The sequence below is a fragment of the Paramormyrops kingsleyae genome, chromosome 6, assembly GCF_048594095.1.
Source record: "Paramormyrops kingsleyae isolate MSU_618 chromosome 6, PKINGS_0.4, whole genome shotgun sequence".
NCBI classification, from domain to species: Eukaryota; Metazoa; Chordata; class Actinopteri; order Osteoglossiformes; family Mormyridae; genus Paramormyrops; species Paramormyrops kingsleyae.
The window spans coordinates 16,817,222-16,835,623 of NC_132802.1; the positions used below are offsets into that span (position 1 = coordinate 16,817,222).

The 18,402-nt window shown below is 43.1% G+C and overlaps 3 protein-coding genes across 6 annotated transcripts; 2 read left to right on the plus strand and 1 right to left on the minus strand.

Annotated features, from left to right (window-relative positions):
- The first annotated feature begins 571 nt into the window (after positions 1–571).
- Positions 572–9,901, plus strand: dhx33 (DEAH (Asp-Glu-Ala-His) box polypeptide 33). Its single transcript, XM_023833111.2, has 12 exons — positions 572–959; positions 1,592–1,752; positions 1,976–2,203; positions 2,559–2,729; positions 3,116–3,301; positions 3,483–3,594; positions 6,063–6,222; positions 6,463–6,551; positions 6,899–7,026; positions 7,111–7,314; positions 7,416–7,502; positions 7,764–9,901. The coding sequence occupies exons 1-12, from the start codon at positions 752–754 to the stop codon at positions 8,070–8,072; spliced, it is 2,043 nt and encodes a 680-aa protein (XP_023688879.1). The 5' UTR covers positions 572–751; the 3' UTR covers positions 8,073–9,901.
- A 1,143-nt stretch (positions 9,902–11,044) lies between these two features.
- c1qbp (complement component 1, q subcomponent binding protein) lies at positions 11,045–14,146 on the plus strand. Of its 3 annotated transcripts, none has more exons than XM_023833115.2 (7): positions 11,045–11,065; positions 11,586–11,831; positions 12,285–12,435; positions 12,571–12,658; positions 12,762–12,857; positions 13,447–13,572; positions 13,692–14,146. In XM_023833115.2, exons 2-7 carry the CDS (start codon positions 11,588–11,590, stop codon positions 13,836–13,838), a joined length of 852 nt encoding a protein of 283 aa, XP_023688883.1. In that variant the 5' UTR covers positions 11,045–11,065; positions 11,586–11,587; the 3' UTR covers positions 13,839–14,146. The 3 variants fall into 3 exon arrangements, with proteins under 3 accessions (XP_023688883.1, XP_023688881.1, XP_023688880.1); XM_023833113.2 differs by lacking the exon at positions 11,045–11,065 and adding an exon at positions 11,125–11,166; XM_023833112.2 differs by lacking the exon at positions 11,045–11,065 and adding an exon at positions 11,132–11,226.
- A 64-nt stretch (positions 14,147–14,210) lies between these two features.
- rpain (RPA interacting protein) lies at positions 14,211–16,350 on the minus strand. 2 transcript variants are annotated; one of them, XM_023833117.2, is made up of 7 exons: positions 16,046–16,350; positions 15,403–15,588; positions 15,217–15,289; positions 14,833–14,947; positions 14,646–14,709; positions 14,425–14,562; positions 14,211–14,302 (listed from the first exon to the last, which is right to left on the minus strand). In XM_023833117.2, the coding sequence occupies exons 1-7, from the start codon at positions 16,115–16,117 to the stop codon at positions 14,273–14,275; spliced, it is 678 nt and encodes a 225-aa protein (XP_023688885.1). In that variant the 5' UTR covers positions 16,118–16,350; the 3' UTR covers positions 14,211–14,272. The 2 variants fall into 2 exon arrangements, with proteins under 2 accessions (XP_023688885.1, XP_023688884.1); XM_023833116.2 differs by having other exon boundaries at positions 14,425–14,565; positions 16,046–16,346.
- Between the last annotated feature and the right edge of the window lie 2,052 nt (positions 16,351–18,402).

Here is an 18,402-nt window from a genome sequence, read left to right on the forward strand (position 1 = left end):
CTGTAACCACACTTTGCCTGGGTTGGGGGGTAGCGTGTGAACAGGGGTTAGGCCTCTGTGCCTGCGAACGAAAGGCCACTGGTTTGAATCCCGTGCTCGTTTGAGTAGCCCCATTTCCACTGGGTCCTAGAGCAAGGTCCATAACTCCCCCAGAAATGCTCTATGACTGCTGAATGGACGGCTGACCCTATGCTTAGACCCCAAGCTTCGCTCTCACCTGTATGTGTGTGTCTCAAAGAAGAGTAAGATGGGATATGTGACAAAACATATTCTAATGTACCTGGCTGTACTCATCCTTGTACAAATGACAAATAAAGCTTCATTTTATCACACTGCTATACAAGTTCGTTGGGTTGAATAGCACTGCTAACTGTAACTTCTGCCCCCCCTAGTGTTACGTTTTATTATTCCATCTAATTTTTGCTTGATTTATTATGGCATTAAAACTAAAATAATTAATTATAAGAGGTGCATCATATATTTTCACATCCTGTTCTGTTCACTGCTCATACCGTATATCACTACTAATTACAGCTATTCATACGCTGGCAGTGTCGGATATCGTGCGGTGCATGATGACGCAAAACTCCCGCGACAGAACGCCTGCAGTACCACGTGGGTTAGGGGAACTGCAGTGTTCTTGCTTGCCATCACTACTCCGTAACAAGAATATTTTTGATAGTTGCTTCTTAAGTATTCGGTTCAGGAGTCAGATTAGCTGGGGGATTCGTGTCAAATTTTCTTCCGGATCATGCCCCACGACCCCGATCCTCCTCCGGCGAAAAGGTTTAAGCCGGGGTCCCCGTTTTTCCGTCTCAATAAGAAGCCTGGCATGCTGCTGCCCAGGAAGGAAAACGCATCAGTGCCCGTAGATGTCCAGCGTAAACATCTTCCTATTTATCAGGCGAAGTCACAGCTCATCAACCGGCTCCGCCAGCTGGACGGCGCCGTTTTAATCGGTAAGCAGTGCTAAGGCACACCGCACTTACACAGAGCATTCATTCCTTCACTGTACAACCCTACGTGCGGTGCAGTTTTATTACACGCAAACTCACCGTGCAATACGATTTATAACTACAACTCACTGTTTCATAGTTTTATACTATGGAATTATGTGCAGCACTTTACCTGACATTCTTTGCACTTTTAGTTTATTGTTATTGTTTTTTATTACTGTCTATCACTAGCAATCAGTTGGGCATGTTGTTTTTGTGATTCTGTTCAATTTTTATTTTTAGTCTGATTTTAGTTTACGTATTTTGTCATAAAATTGTTCGTTGGGAACTAACGGGGAGGTATTTTAAACGGAAGAAATTACGAAACAAAGTAAATGGACGGTCGTCATCAATTTCACAAATATATTTTTGCACAGGTACAGTGTGTCCACAGATTTGATTACAATTTTAAGTTTATTTCCACATAGTTTAAAGTATTAAAAGTATTGGATTATACTTCGTTGTGTAGGTGCCTTTCACATTGCCCATTGCACTGTATGTCTTGTCCAATGTGTCCGTGAAGTGTTCGGGACGTGTTAATCGCTGTGATGCTTTATGTTCACTTTACTTAATGTTACCGTGATGTCACTGCTCAGGTGAGACTGGCTCTGGGAAAACTACTCAGATTCCACAGTATCTCTATGAAGCGGGAATCGGCCGCCAGGGCATCATCGCAATTACTCAACCTCGCCGAGTGGCGGCGATCTCGTTGGCCGGGAGGGTGGCCGAGGAGAAGAAGACTCAGCTGGGGAAACTTGTACGTTGGTGGACGGAAGTGTTTGGTGATCTTATCCTACGGGAGTTTACAGTTTCTTTATCCTGCTTGGCTTCTTATTTATACATCTGAATTCTTGTCGTTAAGCATAATATCCTTAGTCACCGGTATATGGGTGTAACTTCATGTCAGTTGGCTTGGAAGCCTGGGCTGCTTCGGAATGTCTTTGCATGGCCAAACTGACTCAGCTAGGTCACCCCCCCAGGTGGGTTACACGGTGCGGTTCGAGGACATGACCTCGTCGGAGACCAAGCTGAAGTTCATGACCGACGGGATGCTGCTGCGTGAGGCCATCGGGGACCCATTGCTGCTCCGTTATTCAGTGGTGGTGCTGGACGAGGCCCACGAGAGGACGGTGCACACAGATGTGCTGTTTGGCGTGGTGAAGTCGGCACAGCGCAAGCGCCGCGAGCAGAGCAAGTTCCCCATGAAGGTGAGGTCGCCAACGCGTGATTGGATTGCGTGACTCATTGCCATTAATCCAATGAACAAGCAGATTCCTCCTGAGATACCTTTATTTTGAGTTATGTGCGGGTGCTTCATCCCCAGATCTCAATTGCCTCTTCTATAGAATTAGTAATTAACATCACCAGGTATGAATCGGGCACTAAGTAGAACATGTTTTGTATCAGTGTGACCCTTAATAACTTGTGCTGACCTTGTGCTAAAATAGCAGTTGAAGTATATTGTTCTGAGGTTCAACAGTAAACCCTGGTAACTGAAACTGACAGCATCTTACGCATCCCACTTAACCAGCACCTGCTGTTTCATTGGCTGTTTGTTGGCAGGTGATCGTGATGTCAGCCACCATGGATGTGGACCTCTTCTCGCAATACTTCAACAAGGCACCTGTGCTGTACCTGGAGGGCCGGCAGCACCCCATCCAGATCTTCAACACCAAGCAGCCGCAGTCGGACTACCTCCAGGCCGCCCTGGTGTCTATCTTTCAGATCCATCAGGTGGCCAGCTTCAACCTCAGTTCTAGATGTATTTAACGGCTTGGGCTAAAATCATTTGGAGCATGCCCAGTGTTTACCACCACTCAAGCCACATTAGCTATTTAGTTTTTGAAACATTTGAGGGCAGGGGGGTGGGGGGCGGGCAAAGTGGATTATTGAGTGGAGCCCCAGAAACAACATACCCACTCTTGACTATGTCCGTATTGCTGGAACATGGCAGTAAGACATTCAGGTTTGTTCAGTGATGGTCGGCTCCTTTGACTTATGGGTACTGGGTAGGATGGTGCAGTGAAGCCCATTGACATTAACTGGAGTTAATGTGTTCATCTTGCTGGGGAGATCAGGGACTGACCTCTGTGTGCACCCCCCCCCCCCCTTTCCTAAAGGAGGCATCGCCATCTCAAGACATCCTGGTCTTCTTGACTGGCCAGGAGGAGATCGAAGCACTGGCACGCACCTGCAGGGACATTTCCAAACATCTGCCAGAAACCTGCTGCCCCATGATGGTCATCCCCCTGTACGCTTCCCTGCCTCCTGCTCAGCAGCTGAGGGTCTTCCAGGCTGCCCCCAAGGTACCGCCGCCCTGGCCGCACTGGAAGGATCCAGCTGCTGATCACATGGCAGACACACAGCTCTTGCTGAATTCCTGAGATAAAGAAATTGTGTCGTTCAAATATACATTTGGATCTGTGTTGAAAATCAGATGTTTTACAGCTGTTAATTAATCTTTTCTCACATTTCATTCTCTTAAAGGGAACTAGGAAAGTTGTCCTCTCCACCAACATTGCAGAAACGTCCATCACCATCCCTGGCATCAAGTATGTGATTGACACGGGAATGGTGAAAGCGAAGAAGTACAATCCAGGTGAGACCCCTTCTACTTCAACACACAAGGGAATGGTGATCGCATTTACACTGATTAATGAACAGCATGATATGAAAGTTCTGTTAGTCTTACATGGGTACAGTATCTTTTAAAAATACAGTAATTGTCTTTTGTAGTATTATTATAATCAAGCTGTTGACTCCTCATGACTACACAGATGCCATTCCACCAGGTCTTCAGGCATGCTCATTGTTGTGATAATTGAGTCCATCCATCTTGTAGCTGGTCATTCTCTTCTTTTTCTTTTACCTTTTTTCCAACCATACTGGCCTATCTATACACTCTAGCTGCTTGCATGGCGTTAAGTCAACATAACTAACTAACCAAGCATACTGGTTTTACAATGTCCCCACTCATAATGTGCCCAAAAGAAGACTGCATCATTGTGGTCATTTATGAAGTGAAACTTCAGGCTTGATTTGACCAAGAATTTACTTGTTTGTTTTCTTGAAGTCTTTTCCCAACACCAAAGCTCAAAGGTGTCTGCACTCTTCTGTGGTCTTCTTTTCCTTCATATTTAACCCATAGACCAGGCTTGGCCAATCTGATCTGCAAAGGTCCAGTACGTAGACATTATTATTATTAATAATAATAATATTCTCACGTCTGCTCTAATGGGAAGCACTCCTGAGGAACTGTCTTAAAACCTGCATCCTTCTGGGGAATCACCGTTTGCCTTTGTTATGTTAATGATTATATGATTATGTTTGTTTATTTTTCCTTAGATATATATATTTACTTTAATTTATGTTTGTATGGGTTGTTTCTAGCTTTTATGTGAATAAATTCATTTGGATGTGAAGGCTACGGTATGTACGGTATGTAGCACTTTTCATACACGGAATGCAGCTCAGGGTACTTCATGAATGAGATTAAAATAAAACCCAAAAACAGAAGCACCTAACGTACAGGTCAATGAAATTGTAGAAAGATGGAATAAATCTAAATAATAGTATATGCAGATTTTTAGGATAACCTTTCGGTCAGTTGTTCAAAGCCTGGTGTGAGGACTCTTCAGCCAATCAGTCCTCTAATTAGTAATTAGTAGCGATGGACGAAATCACACTTGATGAGCCATTTGCTGTATTTTTTGACCCCCACTAGATGGTGCTGTTGGTTTGCGTTGAGGCATACTTTATGCCCTTTTTTGAACAAAGAGCACCATCTAGTGGGGTTAAACAATATAGCAAGTGGTTTATGAAGTGTCATGTCCATCACTACTAATTAGGGAGTTGCAGTGAAAAGCCCTTTCTGGATAAGATTGGACAGCCCTGCTCCAGACCCATCATTTCACACTGTTGTTACCTCATACTTGTGTCTTCATTTTCCACTATAAATGTGGTGTAATCAGCATATAGAGGGTTATTTATGTTTCTTCAGCCACTGCAGTTGTTTTCATTTGGTCCAGCTTCTCTTATTATACATTTGGTTTCATAGGTATGATGATAGCATCTAGGCTCCTCTAACCCCATTACCAGTTTGGTGCCAGTCTCTCCTGAATATGGCTTCTTGTTGAACAGAGTGATTCTTCATAAGGATAAAACTGCACTGGTACAGTGTGGGGTAGGCTGTTGCCCTGCAGGTTAGGACTGTGTACCTGTGATCACTTGTTCACATCCCAAAGATGGAAGAGTGATGTCACTGTTGGACCCTTGAGCAAGGCCCTTAACCCCAGTTGCTCCAGGGACACTGGCTGACCTTGGCTGCTGATTTTTCAAATGTCCGATGTTATTTAATATGTCATTGTTGTTGACCTAACGCTTTGTATTTGTATAGAGGTCTTTTGCATCCATCTCTTGATCTGCTTTGTGCCATGGCTTATTTTCTTGGTTGCTTGTCTTCATCTTTATAACCACTCGATAGCCATTACTTTGGCTGTTTCCCTTAGATCATTCTTTCTTCAGGTTCCTCTTGAATTAATTATATGGATTTCATCCAAAGCTCCTCTGCTTCTCCATCGAAGGGCTCCAGCATCTCATATCAGTTTCCTATACTTTAAAATATTATGACCACTCCCATGTCAAGCGAATTATGTTGACTATCTTGTAAAAACAACACGTCGAGGTCTGGGATGTATTAGATTTGTAGTTTTGTTGAATGCAGAAGAAATGGGCAGGACTGAAGGCCTGTGTGATTAATAAGAGCTCCATTGTGTTCTGATGATTAGGCTAAGATGGTTTGGCTCATCGGTGTAGAGCCTTTGCTGTTCTCACCACTGTGATCATCCATAGCGCTCTATTGCCACTACCAGATGGTAGGTTTTGTGTTGCATCTCTCCTAAGATCCCACTGCATGGGTGACCCTGTCAGGGGTTAAACACTGCAAGCAACATATCTCTTAACCTTCCCGATGCGCACCCACCCAGAAAAGAAACGACACCATGAGTTAGATACTAGAACTCTGAAGTTGTCTGGAGCTTAATGGTGGTGTTTCATCCCTGGACCCAGACAGTGGGCTGGAGGTTCTGGCTGTGCAGAGGGTGTCGAAGGCCCAGGCATGGCAGCGGACCGGGAGGGCAGGCCGGGAGGAGAGCGGGCTCTGCTACCGTCTCTACACAGAGGACGAATTTGAAAACTTTATCAACATGACTGTGCCGGAGATCCAAAGGTGAGACTGCCGAGATGTTCCCAGAAAATATTTTTAAATATATATGGGTCAGGAAGCGTCCTGAACTGTTCTGGGTCTGAAACCTGCATATGAAATACTTATTCAAGTATTTTGTCTTTCAATTCAGGGCTGTAAAATTGTAGGAATGAGATTATATATTTTCTGAGGAAGGTTAAGGGCACTTAGAAGAGTTTTTAAAAATGAGGAGTGGTTAACTTCATCATTCTTCATCATCTGTAGGTGTAACCTGGCTAGCGTCCTACTACAGCTGCTGGCTCTGCAGGTTCCTGATGTCCTAAATTTTGATTTCATGTCTAAACCATCATCAGGTAGATTTTATTTTACTCTTCCCCTGGTTCTATCTTCTCCTTCAATTGAAAGTTCTCACTGATGACTGCTGTCATTTCTAACATTGGCTATACCTAATTTTAATCATACATACATGTGTAGGGTTGGACTGGTCCCCAGATTAGGGGGGTTTGAAGGTTGTACAGAATAGATTAGCTGCTGATGTGTAGCAGAAAAGCTGCACTTTCTGCAGCGCTCTGGCTCCAGAGATCCCACCTGCTGTAAACTAACCTATCAAGGATTCCCAGGATCAGCAGGTGCTGTTTATGAGACATTGAGCTGCGTGGATCTTACTGGCTGACCACACTCAATAACTTCCATTTTGCAGAGGCTATTTACACAGCTGTTGAGCAGCTGGATCTGCTGGGAGCTGTGGACCGCAAGGATGAACATATCAGTCTCACTCCCTTGGGGAAGAAGATGGCCAGCTTTCCCTTGGAGCCGAGCTATGCCAAGGTGAGAGCAGTGCCGTTTCTTCCTCTGAATCCTGGGCTGTGTTGTCAGTAAACACTGACCACCTCTCCATGTGACCTCCTGCAGACCATCCTCCTGTCCCCAGACTTCTCCTGCACTGAGGAGGTGTTGACCATCGTGTCTCTCCTGTCTGTGGACAGCGTACTTTATAACCCACCCGCTCGGCGGGAGGAAGTTCACACCGTGCGCAGGAAGTTCATCTCTAGCGAGGGTGATCACATGACCCTACTCAATATCTACCGGGCCTTCAAGAATGTGGGTGGGAATAAGGTGAAGATTTAATATATTTATCGAGGCCCAGATTTTTAAAAAGCGCCTGCCTCGAATGCTTTAACAAGTCATCTTATGCCTTCCCTCACTTCTCATTGAAGGAATGGTGTCGGGAGAATTTTGTCAACAGCAGAAACATGGCCTTGGTGTCTGAGGTTCGAGCCCAGCTCAGGGAGATCTGCCTCAAGGTAGGGAGACGTGCGCTTTTGAGTTTCTAGAGCAAGGGTCTCCAATTCTGGTCCTGGAGTGCTACTATTCAGCAGGTTTTCCATTCTATCTGGCTTCTGATGAGCCACATCTGTTCCTGGCTCATCAGAAGTCGGGTAGGATAGAAAACCTACTGGACAGTAGCTCTCCAGGACCGGAGTTGGAGACCTAGGGTGATGTTGGCATGTGAGCTTCCTGCCAGCCCAGAGGTCTAACCCGTTCTTCCCGCCCTTGTCACTTAGCTGGGGATGACGCTGCAGTCTTCACGCACTGACATGGGTAACGTGCGCCGCTGCCTGGCCCATGGGCTGTTCACCAACGCGGCTGAGCTCCAGCCCGACGGCAGCTATGTGGCGCTGGACACGCACCAGCCGGTGGCCATACACCCATCCTCGGTGCTCTTCCAGGCCAAGCCGGCGTACGTGATCTTCAACGAGCTGCTCCATACCTCCAAGTGCTACATGAGGGACCTCTGCCTGGTGGATGCCGACTGGCTCCATGATGCCGCGCCCGAGTACTTCCGCCGCAAATTGCGGGCCGCCAAGAGCTAGCCCCCCACCGCTAGGTCCACAATTCCCTCCCCTCTATGAAGTGGAAACCTCAGAGCCGGAAAGCGTGGTGACACCAGTGACCTTTTCCTGTGCTCCAAAGACTTACTTGTAGCTTGGTACCTCTACAGTGGGACCCTAATATACAGATGCTTACTTGGCACAACCACCGTTTAGGATTCACCAGCAACATGATCGTCAACTGTCCTTGTAGATGATGAATGACCGTCTCGCATCCAGTCTAAGTTTCAGAATTAGACAGATACAAATTGGGTCCAGTTAAAAGAAACAAATTAGTCCACCCATTTCCATCGAAAACATTTACGGCACCACTGCAGTGCTGTGAAGAGGAGTTGGGCTATCGTAAGGAGCCCAGGGATATTGGGTGCTTTCTTCTGCTGCTTACCATTAGTGACTTCTGCATGCCTCTGACTCGTAGCGGGATTAGTATATGCAGCACTCTTAGCATACTTCTTGTCCGAGCTGCCTGTTTGGCCCGGCCTGGGACAGTCATTCGTGGTGTTCTCTCTGCTGCCCAAGGCTGTACTCCCTTCTCAATCCCAGTGTTTTGGCTTTTTTTCTAACTTACTGGTCAACTACCAGCTGTCAGCTACTGTTCAGGCTTTTGGGATCATTTTTTATCTTCATATCTTTGAAATAAGCATGTAAAGACCACACTCGGATGTATCCAGCCACCGTATACATTTCTGACAAATAGAACAACCAGTCCCATCGGCCTTTGTGTCAACTTGTTTTTAATTCTAACCAAATATTGCTTGTCTTTTTTATTTAGTTTGAAAATTGTGAAAACTGCAAGGAAATTGAACTACAATGCAATGAGGTAAAAACTGTCTTGCAACCCTGTCAGTAATTAGCTAGTCAGAGAGCCAGTTACTCACGAGTCTTGTCTGTCTCAGGCTGCCTTAACCTGCGTGTTTAGCCTTCGTAAAACGTCCAGAGTTCGACTTTCGCTTTGGATGCCAGATGCATGTTTCTCTCACACCTTTATAGTTCAGCACTAGCACATGTGCTAGCAAAGATGTGACAATATGTATGGTACTCAAATATGACACCGCAAATTACCTCTCAATCCGCTACGACGATTTACTGCGGTGTCCGAATGCTGCTTAGCAACACTGTCTTAGCATTAGCTAACGTGCCTGTAGGTGTGTGCCTGCCATGCATGGAAATGGATGATTTTACTACACAGTGACGGTCCTGCAGAAGGTCAATGAGAGAGCTGCTGGATTTTATTACAAATGTCAAAGTTTTATTAAAAATTAGATTTTATTTTACTGAATTTTAGGTAAAAGCGAATTGGACTTCGAATAATTAATCTCAAAGATGGATTATGAAATATGTAGACCCCTAGATTATTTCATAGTAAACAGAATCTGTGCAATCTGAAAAAAAATATTTTTACTTATTATACCCAACCAAATTTACACAGCATCAAGAGGAATTAAAATGTTTACTAAATTTTAACTCTAGTAAGTCCTGAGGTATTCGAATGTTGTAGGAAACTCCCCTTACTGAATATGTTATATTATTCAGTAAAATATTAAGGATCTTGTGTGCAATAAGTGGACGTCTTGGTTAGAGCAGAGAGTCTGTGACCTCAGTATGCTCAGCTACTTAATGATTTTGTGTGTGTGGAAAGGAAATTGCTTAGTCTGGCTTAGCCTGGGTAAAATGCAATAGAGCACACTGAATGAGGTTTATATTTTCAGCATCGCAGGGCAGTTGTCTGACCAATGAATGAGAAACTTTATATAATACAAGTAATGTAAATGTTTGTAATAAAAAAAAAAGCTTTTCCCCTTGAGATCAAAGTCCGTCGTGTGTGTCTTTGGTTTTTATACACAGATTTTTAGTATAGCATCGGCTAACTAAGAAAACCTATCTGCAATTTTAGTTTAGGTTTTGGTGCACAACACGATAGGAGAACAATATTAAATGACTAGCCGATAGTCGCGTGGGGGACCGGCGCTTATTCTGAAAACAACTAGTACAGGCAGGAACCAACACACCATTACGGGGCCAACTTTGAGTCGCCAAACAACCTACCGGATCCCCCATGCGAGCTCCTACGCCCGACCTGAGGACCGAACCAAGGACCAGCGCTAATCACTGCTCCGCCCCAACCTCCTGTCTCACATTGTATGCACTACTGGTGAAGACAAGCAATGCACTGTTTCTATAATGTTATTGGTCACAGATAACCCCCTGGGGTGAACATGAACTTTAAAAATTGTGCAAATTCTGTTACGTCACTCAGTAGCCTATGGCACTGCATGCATGTACAAGGTGCGATTATTGCAATAAAAAACCACTTAATGTTGTGCATTAGTCGTAATTAATTTTAGTGTTATTATGAAGTGATAAATTACTACAAGTGCTATGTGGAGTGTTCCATTTATGAATATTTTTGTCCATGTTTTTGTGTTCTCAATGAAGTTTGGGTGAGAGTCGCTAGAAAATTAGATGGCAATTTTTAATTTGTAATGTCTGGTGAGTATTCAAAGGGCACAGTTTGTGATGTGTGGTTTGGTCAAGAAATTCCTTGTACTTCTCTGTACTTGGCGAGTAAAAAGATTCTGATTCTGATGAAAATGAGTGCTAATCTATTCCTACCTTCACAATTACATCTAATAGTATAATATATAGGCAATTTAGATGAATACCTTGTACATACCATTTTGTCATATTCACTGCCGCTGAAAACCTCGTAAGTGACATTGGTGTTGTACTACTTATTGTTATCGATACGAATCTAACTTCTTTGTAACGGGAAAATCGTTTTTTTGTATCTCCAGTAAAACAATGATTTTGCAGATGCGAGGTTTTCTTAGTTAGCCGACGATATGGCGTATATGTATAGATATGGTACATCTGGTAGTCTCATTAAATCTGCTGGTTTGTAATTAGTAATTAATAATTTTCTTCTGCGATTATCCAGCTAAACCGGTCGCTAGTTTGCAATTGCTCTTTACTCTGTAAGTATTAAATAATGCGAATATCAGGCTAAAAAGATGAACGCATCTCATATTGTTATCTGTCAGACTAAATCTGTAACATTTTCCCAGCACATTATAAGGTATTAAATTTCTTTTTTTAAGTAAAACTATAATTGTGGAGAATTTTGCTGAATATGGCGGTAAGTTACGGGTTCATTTAACCATGCAGCCTAGATAACAACAATAAAATGTTAAATCCAAGAAAATACTATTTTATTTTGCTTAAATCACAAATATATTTCCTGGTGTCGTGGCTCTGACATTGAAAGAAACAGATTTTGAAAGCACTGAGGATCCGACTGACTTAAGAATAAATAAATGCTTGTTTCGTCGCTTTGGACCGGAACCTTCATTTTTGGCATCGGTGTTTGTACGGTACACATTTAAACGCGCACTAGTAACACAAATACCGGTTTATAGGTCGAAGGTCACGTGACCGAAGAAGTCAGCGCGTCCTTTAACACGTTGTTCGGTGCATCCGATCGTTCGCTTTCTGCAGTCATGCTGAAGTCCCTGGCGCGGATCGTAAGCGGCGGGGTCCGTCTCGCCACCTCCTCGGCCTCCCGCGTGCTGGAGCCAGCTGGCCGGTCGGAGTTAAATCTCACGAAATTAGCGACAGTCCGACCTTTTACTCGCTCTCTGTGGATGATGAGCAAAAACGGAGGAGGACACAGGCCCGGCTTTCTCAATTCAAACCAGCACATCCAGCCTGCTTCGTGTGGCTGTGGAGGACTCCACACGGAAGGTAAGTCACGGGTATTAGTATGTAAGTTTAGCTTTGAAGGGAAATAAAATAGCCTTTTGATCATTTTTAGGATTTATTGTGGCATGTATTAATCACTGGCTGTATTTCTGATTTTTTTTTTTTATTATTATCAGACCTTACATTAAGTCGTGTAAATTCTAAAATGATCCATGAAGGCAGTGTTTCTCAACCCAGTCCTCGGGGAACCCCAGACAGTCAACGTTTTTGCTCCCTCCCAGCTCCCAGCCAATCAGGAACACCGAATAGCTGGTACAGGTGCGCTGGGAGCTGAGAGGAAGCAAAAACGTGGACTGGCTGGGGTTCCCCGAGGACTGGGTTGAGAAACACTGCATGAAGGTGATTGACAATTGACTGTTGTGTAGAAGTAGTTTATGTAACGGTACAGATTTCTAAAGCTCTAATAGACTCTTGGGCTCGTTTCCCTACTATTAGGAGACAAAGCTTTTGCGGAGTTCCTATCGGATGAGATAAAAGAGGAGAAGAAGATCCAAAAAAGCAAATCGCTTCCTACGATGTCTGGAGGCTGGGAGGTGGAACTGAACGGCACGGAAGCAAAGCTAATTAAGAAAGCAGATGGAGAAACGTAATCTGTTTTATGTTTATTAATTACACATGTTGAATCTCTTGGTATAAAATCAAACTTAATCCAGTCTAGTTGTTGTGACGTAATATTTTTTTGGCTTGCTTCAAAACTAACCATCCTTATTTAACCCTGTAGGGTGACTGTCACGTTCAATGTGAACAACAGTATCCCACCTAACTTTGAGGAAGAACCAGAGGAAGGACAGAAACCATCTGAGAATGAGGTGAGCTGCTTCTGATGTACATTTGACCTGGTCCTGCCTTCTATTAAGAATGACAACTGCTGATTTTCCCTATTTATGCCTTAAAGAGAATTTTTTTTTACAGCCAGAAATCGTCTCAACACCCAACTTTGTGGTTGAAGTAACGAAACAAGGTGCAAAACATTCATTGGTATTTGACTGTCATTATCCTGAAGATGAGGTAAGATATTAATCATTGATTTTGACAGTGTGTTGTGCAGATTTGGAAGAGCAGTTGCACCCATATAGTTTTATTTTAATTGCCAATTGATGGGCTATGTAGCCAGTGGTACTACTTGCTGTTATCTTCAGTTTGTATTGGATCCTTCTGGAGAGGAAATAGGGATTGACAGTTGTCAGTATTATTTCTAGATCCCAGTGATGACACTTGATGCATACAGTACATCCCAAGGGGTCTGTTACTTGCTGTGTTCAGGTTCAAATTGGTTAGTCTATTGTTCATTTAGGATGGTGCCCCCTAGCACTTCCTAGTTCTGTTCAGAATCCAAATTTCCTTTGCTGGTCAGGTACACCTGCATGTATTGGGATTTTTTGCGAAGTAAACCGAATGGAATTCAATTAAATCTCATTTCTCAGGCTTTAACCCCTATTACAGGGAATAAAATACAGAAATGCTAATTTTATAATAAAAAAAACATGCCACTTCCATAGATCCTGTGTACACCAAACAAATGAAATTGCTGCATTTGACTGGACTTTAAAATCACTAAGCAGACTTGAGACAAAGGAAAGGACTCTGCTTTTTTTAGACGGGACGTGGGGAAGAAGAGGAGGAGGGTGACACCTTTGCCATCCGGGAAGTCAGCTTCCAGCCAGCTGGAGATGATGATTGGAAGGAGACCAGCTATACCCTTAACACAGATTCCCTGGACTGGGTATGTGGACCTGGAGCCCCAAAGATGACAAATCATTTCCTACTTGCTTTGTAAACAAAAAGATAAGCAGCAGACTGTGTCTGTGTAGGCCCTGTATGACCGCCCGTCTGTCTGTGTAGGCCCTGTATGACCACCTGATGGACTTCCTGGCTGAGCGGCGGGTGGATAACACTTTTGCTGAGGAGCTCATGGAGCTGAGCACTGCGCTGGAGCACCAGGAATACATCAAGTTTCTGGAAGATCTGAAAAGCTTCATCAAGTGCTAGTAAGCTATAGGCTGCTGGTCCAGAGCTTACTACAGTCTCCCTGTTGATGACCATGTACTAATAAAAAAAAAAATCCTGTGACAGAATGTGCCGATACTTACATTTCGGTTAAGTTGTTCAGATGTTTAATGGTAAGGTCTTGGGGGGCATTGAAGTGTGAATTATTACCATAAATGGGTGGCCCAATATTTAAGAAATGGTTCCAGATAATTGGCTGCAGGGTGCATTGTTAACTTTGTTGAAACGTGTTCAGCTACTGGCTTCCTGCGAGAACCTTGTTCAATAAAGACGATGCATTTTGTGACAAAGTTGATACTTCTGCAAATGCAGGGGGGATGGAGGGTAATTAAGGATGTTTAAAGGCACAAAGAGTAAAATTAAAAAAATTTATTGCACTCAATTAAAATAGCCCTCTTAATGAAATATCCAGGAATTTAGAGAACAATGGACATGTAGTCACAGGCCTGTGGAGAGAGAATAAGATCAATTTGCTGCCACCTTGCCCTCATGCGGTACTAATCACAAAACTGGATGTGTGAAGTTGTTTCTCCCTCAAACGAGTGACAGACTGCAGGCCCAGACTTACAGGACAGCTCATCAGTAGACTGGCACAGCCTTCCACACTGCTGGCCAGAGAGAAGGCGGGATTATGAGGGCACTGCTCCATGTGCTCCGAGACTCTGCTCTCCAGCAGGGACTGCAGCTGCTCAGGCGTGACACTCCCCTGCTGGAAAGGAAAGAAAGATGCGTCCAAACGAGCCTGAGATTCTCTCGCATGTAACAGATTACAATGGAAAGGTGACATACCCTTGTGTCGATGTGCACTCCACATTCACAGAAGATGAAATGAGTGTTTATGGTGAGGTGGTTCCTGAAACAAGCATGTATCAGTCACATGGTGTAAAGCACACAGACTTCAGTCTCATCCTATAAGAATCTCGAGCTTTACGCCCACGATTCACATTACCCATGCAGGTGCACAGATCCTACTCACACACGGCAGACAGGGCATATGACTCGCTTTTCCTCATCCAGCCCCTCCACCACGGAGCTCAAGTAGCACTCTTCATACTGCAAGCTCTTCTCATACTCCTCTATAATTGACAATTCTGCAACCAGAAAATGTGACACTTTTACAAATGCTAAAGATAAACATGCACTTTTGGCTCAAATCGGGACACAGGGTGTACATACTGCCTTATCAGAAGGGCCATAACGAGGTACGAGTAACGAGAAATATCAAAGTACAGGTAGAGTTACACAAGCAACCAACATGCTAAAACCAAAAGACGAACAGTGGTACTGTCAAACAGAACAACTTGAGCACAAGACTCTTCCCCCCCCCCCCAAAAAAAAAATAAAAATAAACAAATGATACCTTGTGACATAAGCTCCTGCTGGATCTCCTCTAACACGGCCAGCTCATCACTCTCCTGCAAAATGCTGTACATCTGTGGGATAAGCAGAAACATTTGCCATGGTGCAGCTCTGTATTATTGCATTCCTATAGCAATGCATATTAATTGCATTATTAATGAGGGCGGCAGAATGGAGGCAAACGCACGTCTCGGATGCAGCCTTTACCGCGCAGCGAGGGCAGCCTCTGATTGGCCACCTGCAGGGCACTCCACTCCTCCTCCATCACCTCCTGGACCAGGACACATCCGCTCCCTGTCTTCAGGCTCTCCCCCATCTGTCTGTACTTCTCCAGTAATCTCGATCTGCTGTTTTTTAATCTCTCCACGCATCGCTGGTAGAAGGAGAAGGTTTCAAGTTTCAATCTTAATTTACGCGGGTTGGGTCGACATTTTTCTGGCACTAATGAGGGGTAGGTAGGGTACAGGTGCATCGGAGGCCAGGACAAACAGTAATGCAATACAAAGCGAGACAAACAGTAGTGTAATAAGGACAAACAAGTGCTACATAAAAAAAGAGTAAACAATAAATGTTAATAAATATGCGCAGGGGGAGAAAGATGCAAGTAGACCACAGTGTAGTAAAAAAGTCGCACTCGATACTATAAAACAACTCGGATAGTAACAACATGCAGGAGAACTTAGTTATCTGATCAAACAAGCCTAATTTGGAACGCACTTCAAATACATATAAACATAGATTAGACAACTGCGAATGTGAAATAAATTAGGTCTTGAAAGTCGCACAAGACAAGGCTTGCAAAAAAACAACAATGACGCGCGACTATTTACCTTTCTGTAGGTCTCCTTCCATGGCGGCGTGGTTCCCTTGTACAAAGAGCGATGTCTGTGCAGAGCATCCATGACTTTATCGATGTACAAAGTAGCTGTAAAAAATAAACACCAATTTCGCCTTTTCCTGAAATTTAAGACGCTGGCTTTCTAGTTCGCGACCTTTAACCTTCCCAGTAGCAATAGACCGGAAGTAATGCACCGAGGTAGCCTGGGAATTATAGTGAATCTCATCAGTCTCTAGGACAGCGTGACTACAATTATTTGATTTGGAATTTAGCCTTTAGCAGTTCATTCAGTAGTGAGTGAGGTTGGGGCCGTTATATCTCGCGTATTTTCAAAGACGAATACTGAGTCACGTGTTCGTCCACCGCACTTTATTAGAACTATAAGCATAACTCGACAGTAGTGCTTGCGCATACGCTGTTGCTACTCGGACTCAATTTCCCATATTGCATAGCTCACAAAGAGGGGTGACCTCTGAATTACCCACGCATGCCAAACGCGGAGCAGCCCACTGTTTTTCTATCCGCTTGTTTTAACTCTTTATCCGAGTCAAGTAGAGTTGCACGGATAAAATAAAATTGCAGGGGTGTGTCATGGCGCTGTCCTCTATATAGCCCCTAAGGTGACAAAGGAGCAGAAAAAAGTAATGTTTTGCGTTAGTATATAACCCAAAACTTTTGCGATATGACCCAAAATCTTTGCGTTATAGCCCAAAACTTTTGCGTTATAACCCAAACCCTTTGCGTTATAACCCAAAACTTTTGCGATATAACCCAAATCGTTTCTGTAGCAATGCAACAATAAAATCAGGTGACTATAGCGTACTGTTGGTCATTCAAGTGCAACTTCCAAAGCCGCTGTTCGCATTATGTGGTTGATCCCCGCTTCGCTTATTAATCTAATTTAACGGTTAAAAAAAACTTTAGAGTTCAGTGTGGTAAGATTTGATTGTTTAATTCATAATTAGTAATTTGTACAACAAGCTTTGGTAAAGTTTCAGTAACATTGCTAATTAATGCTTATCCGTTGAGGTTGATTTAAGCCTAAAGAATTGTTCGTTTTTTGTTGTTGTTTCATGTTTATAATAAATTAATATAATTAATATAAATCAAACGCACATACTCTTTTCTCACATGAAGTCCATTTATTCTGCATTTTGCATACATCCATCGATAGCCATGAAGCTGCCTAGAGTGCAAAAGCTGCTCGCAAATAAAGTTAATTACATCACCCAAGTCGGAGTAGTTTTTCCGTTGGAATAATCCCCTTTCACATAAAATCCTCTTAATCTGCCTCAGATTTATGTGAACATCATGCCTAGATCCGAGAACAAACTGAATGTTCATATACAGTGGTATGAAAAAGTTTGGGCACCCATGATAATTTTGTGTTCCAATAATTGCTAAAGGTATTCAAATCAATGAAATGACAAGGGTGCCCAAATTTATGCACCTGCCTAATTTTGTTAAAATAATTATTGCACACTTTCTGTAAATCCTATAAACTTCATTTCACTTCTCAAATATCACTGTGTTTGTCTGCTATGTGATATATTTAACTGAAATTGCTGATCCAAACAACCAGTGATTCATAAAGGAAAAGCATGAAAATGATCAGGGGTGCCCAAACTTTTTCATACCACTGTATTGTAGACCAAGATCAAAGTAAAATTCGAATAATTTTACTAATTATTCGATTTCCTATCCATTATGTTCTTTACATTGACTACTCATATTTCCAGTTCCAAGTCACAACACTCTTGTCTTATGTCGCAAAAGTTTTGAGTTATAACGCAAAAGTTTTGGGTTATAACGCAAAGGTTTTGGATTATATCGCAAAAGTTTTGGGTTATAATGCCACGATTTTTGGTTATAACGCAAAACATGACTTCTTTTTTTTTCTCTTCTGCCGTTTTTTTTCCCTGCTCCTTTGTCACCTTAGGGGCTCCGTAGTCCTCTGCCTCTCTTGCGTATGTCCTTTGACTCCTTTACTTCCCCTGTCTGAGGTTCTTTTCTTCGAATTCAGCAAAAAAAGAAGAGAAATCAGCGGCTGGTTTTGGCGTCACGTCAATCTGTACTTGACGCCGATCAAGAGGGAGAGCAAACACAACGGTCACACACAGCCCTAGTTATTTCGAGTATAGTTATCCATGTGCTTTTATTGCTTTAACCTCCGATTCTATATATCAGGCATGTTTGGAACAGGTAAAAAGCATGTAAAATGTATGCAAATTGCATATTAATTGGTATAACTAAACATATACAGTGGAAACTGGTATTATTTTAGAAAGCCCATGGTATATATGTCTTTATTTGTGGCCAGAAGTTTAAGATTAAGACCGTTATGTAGGC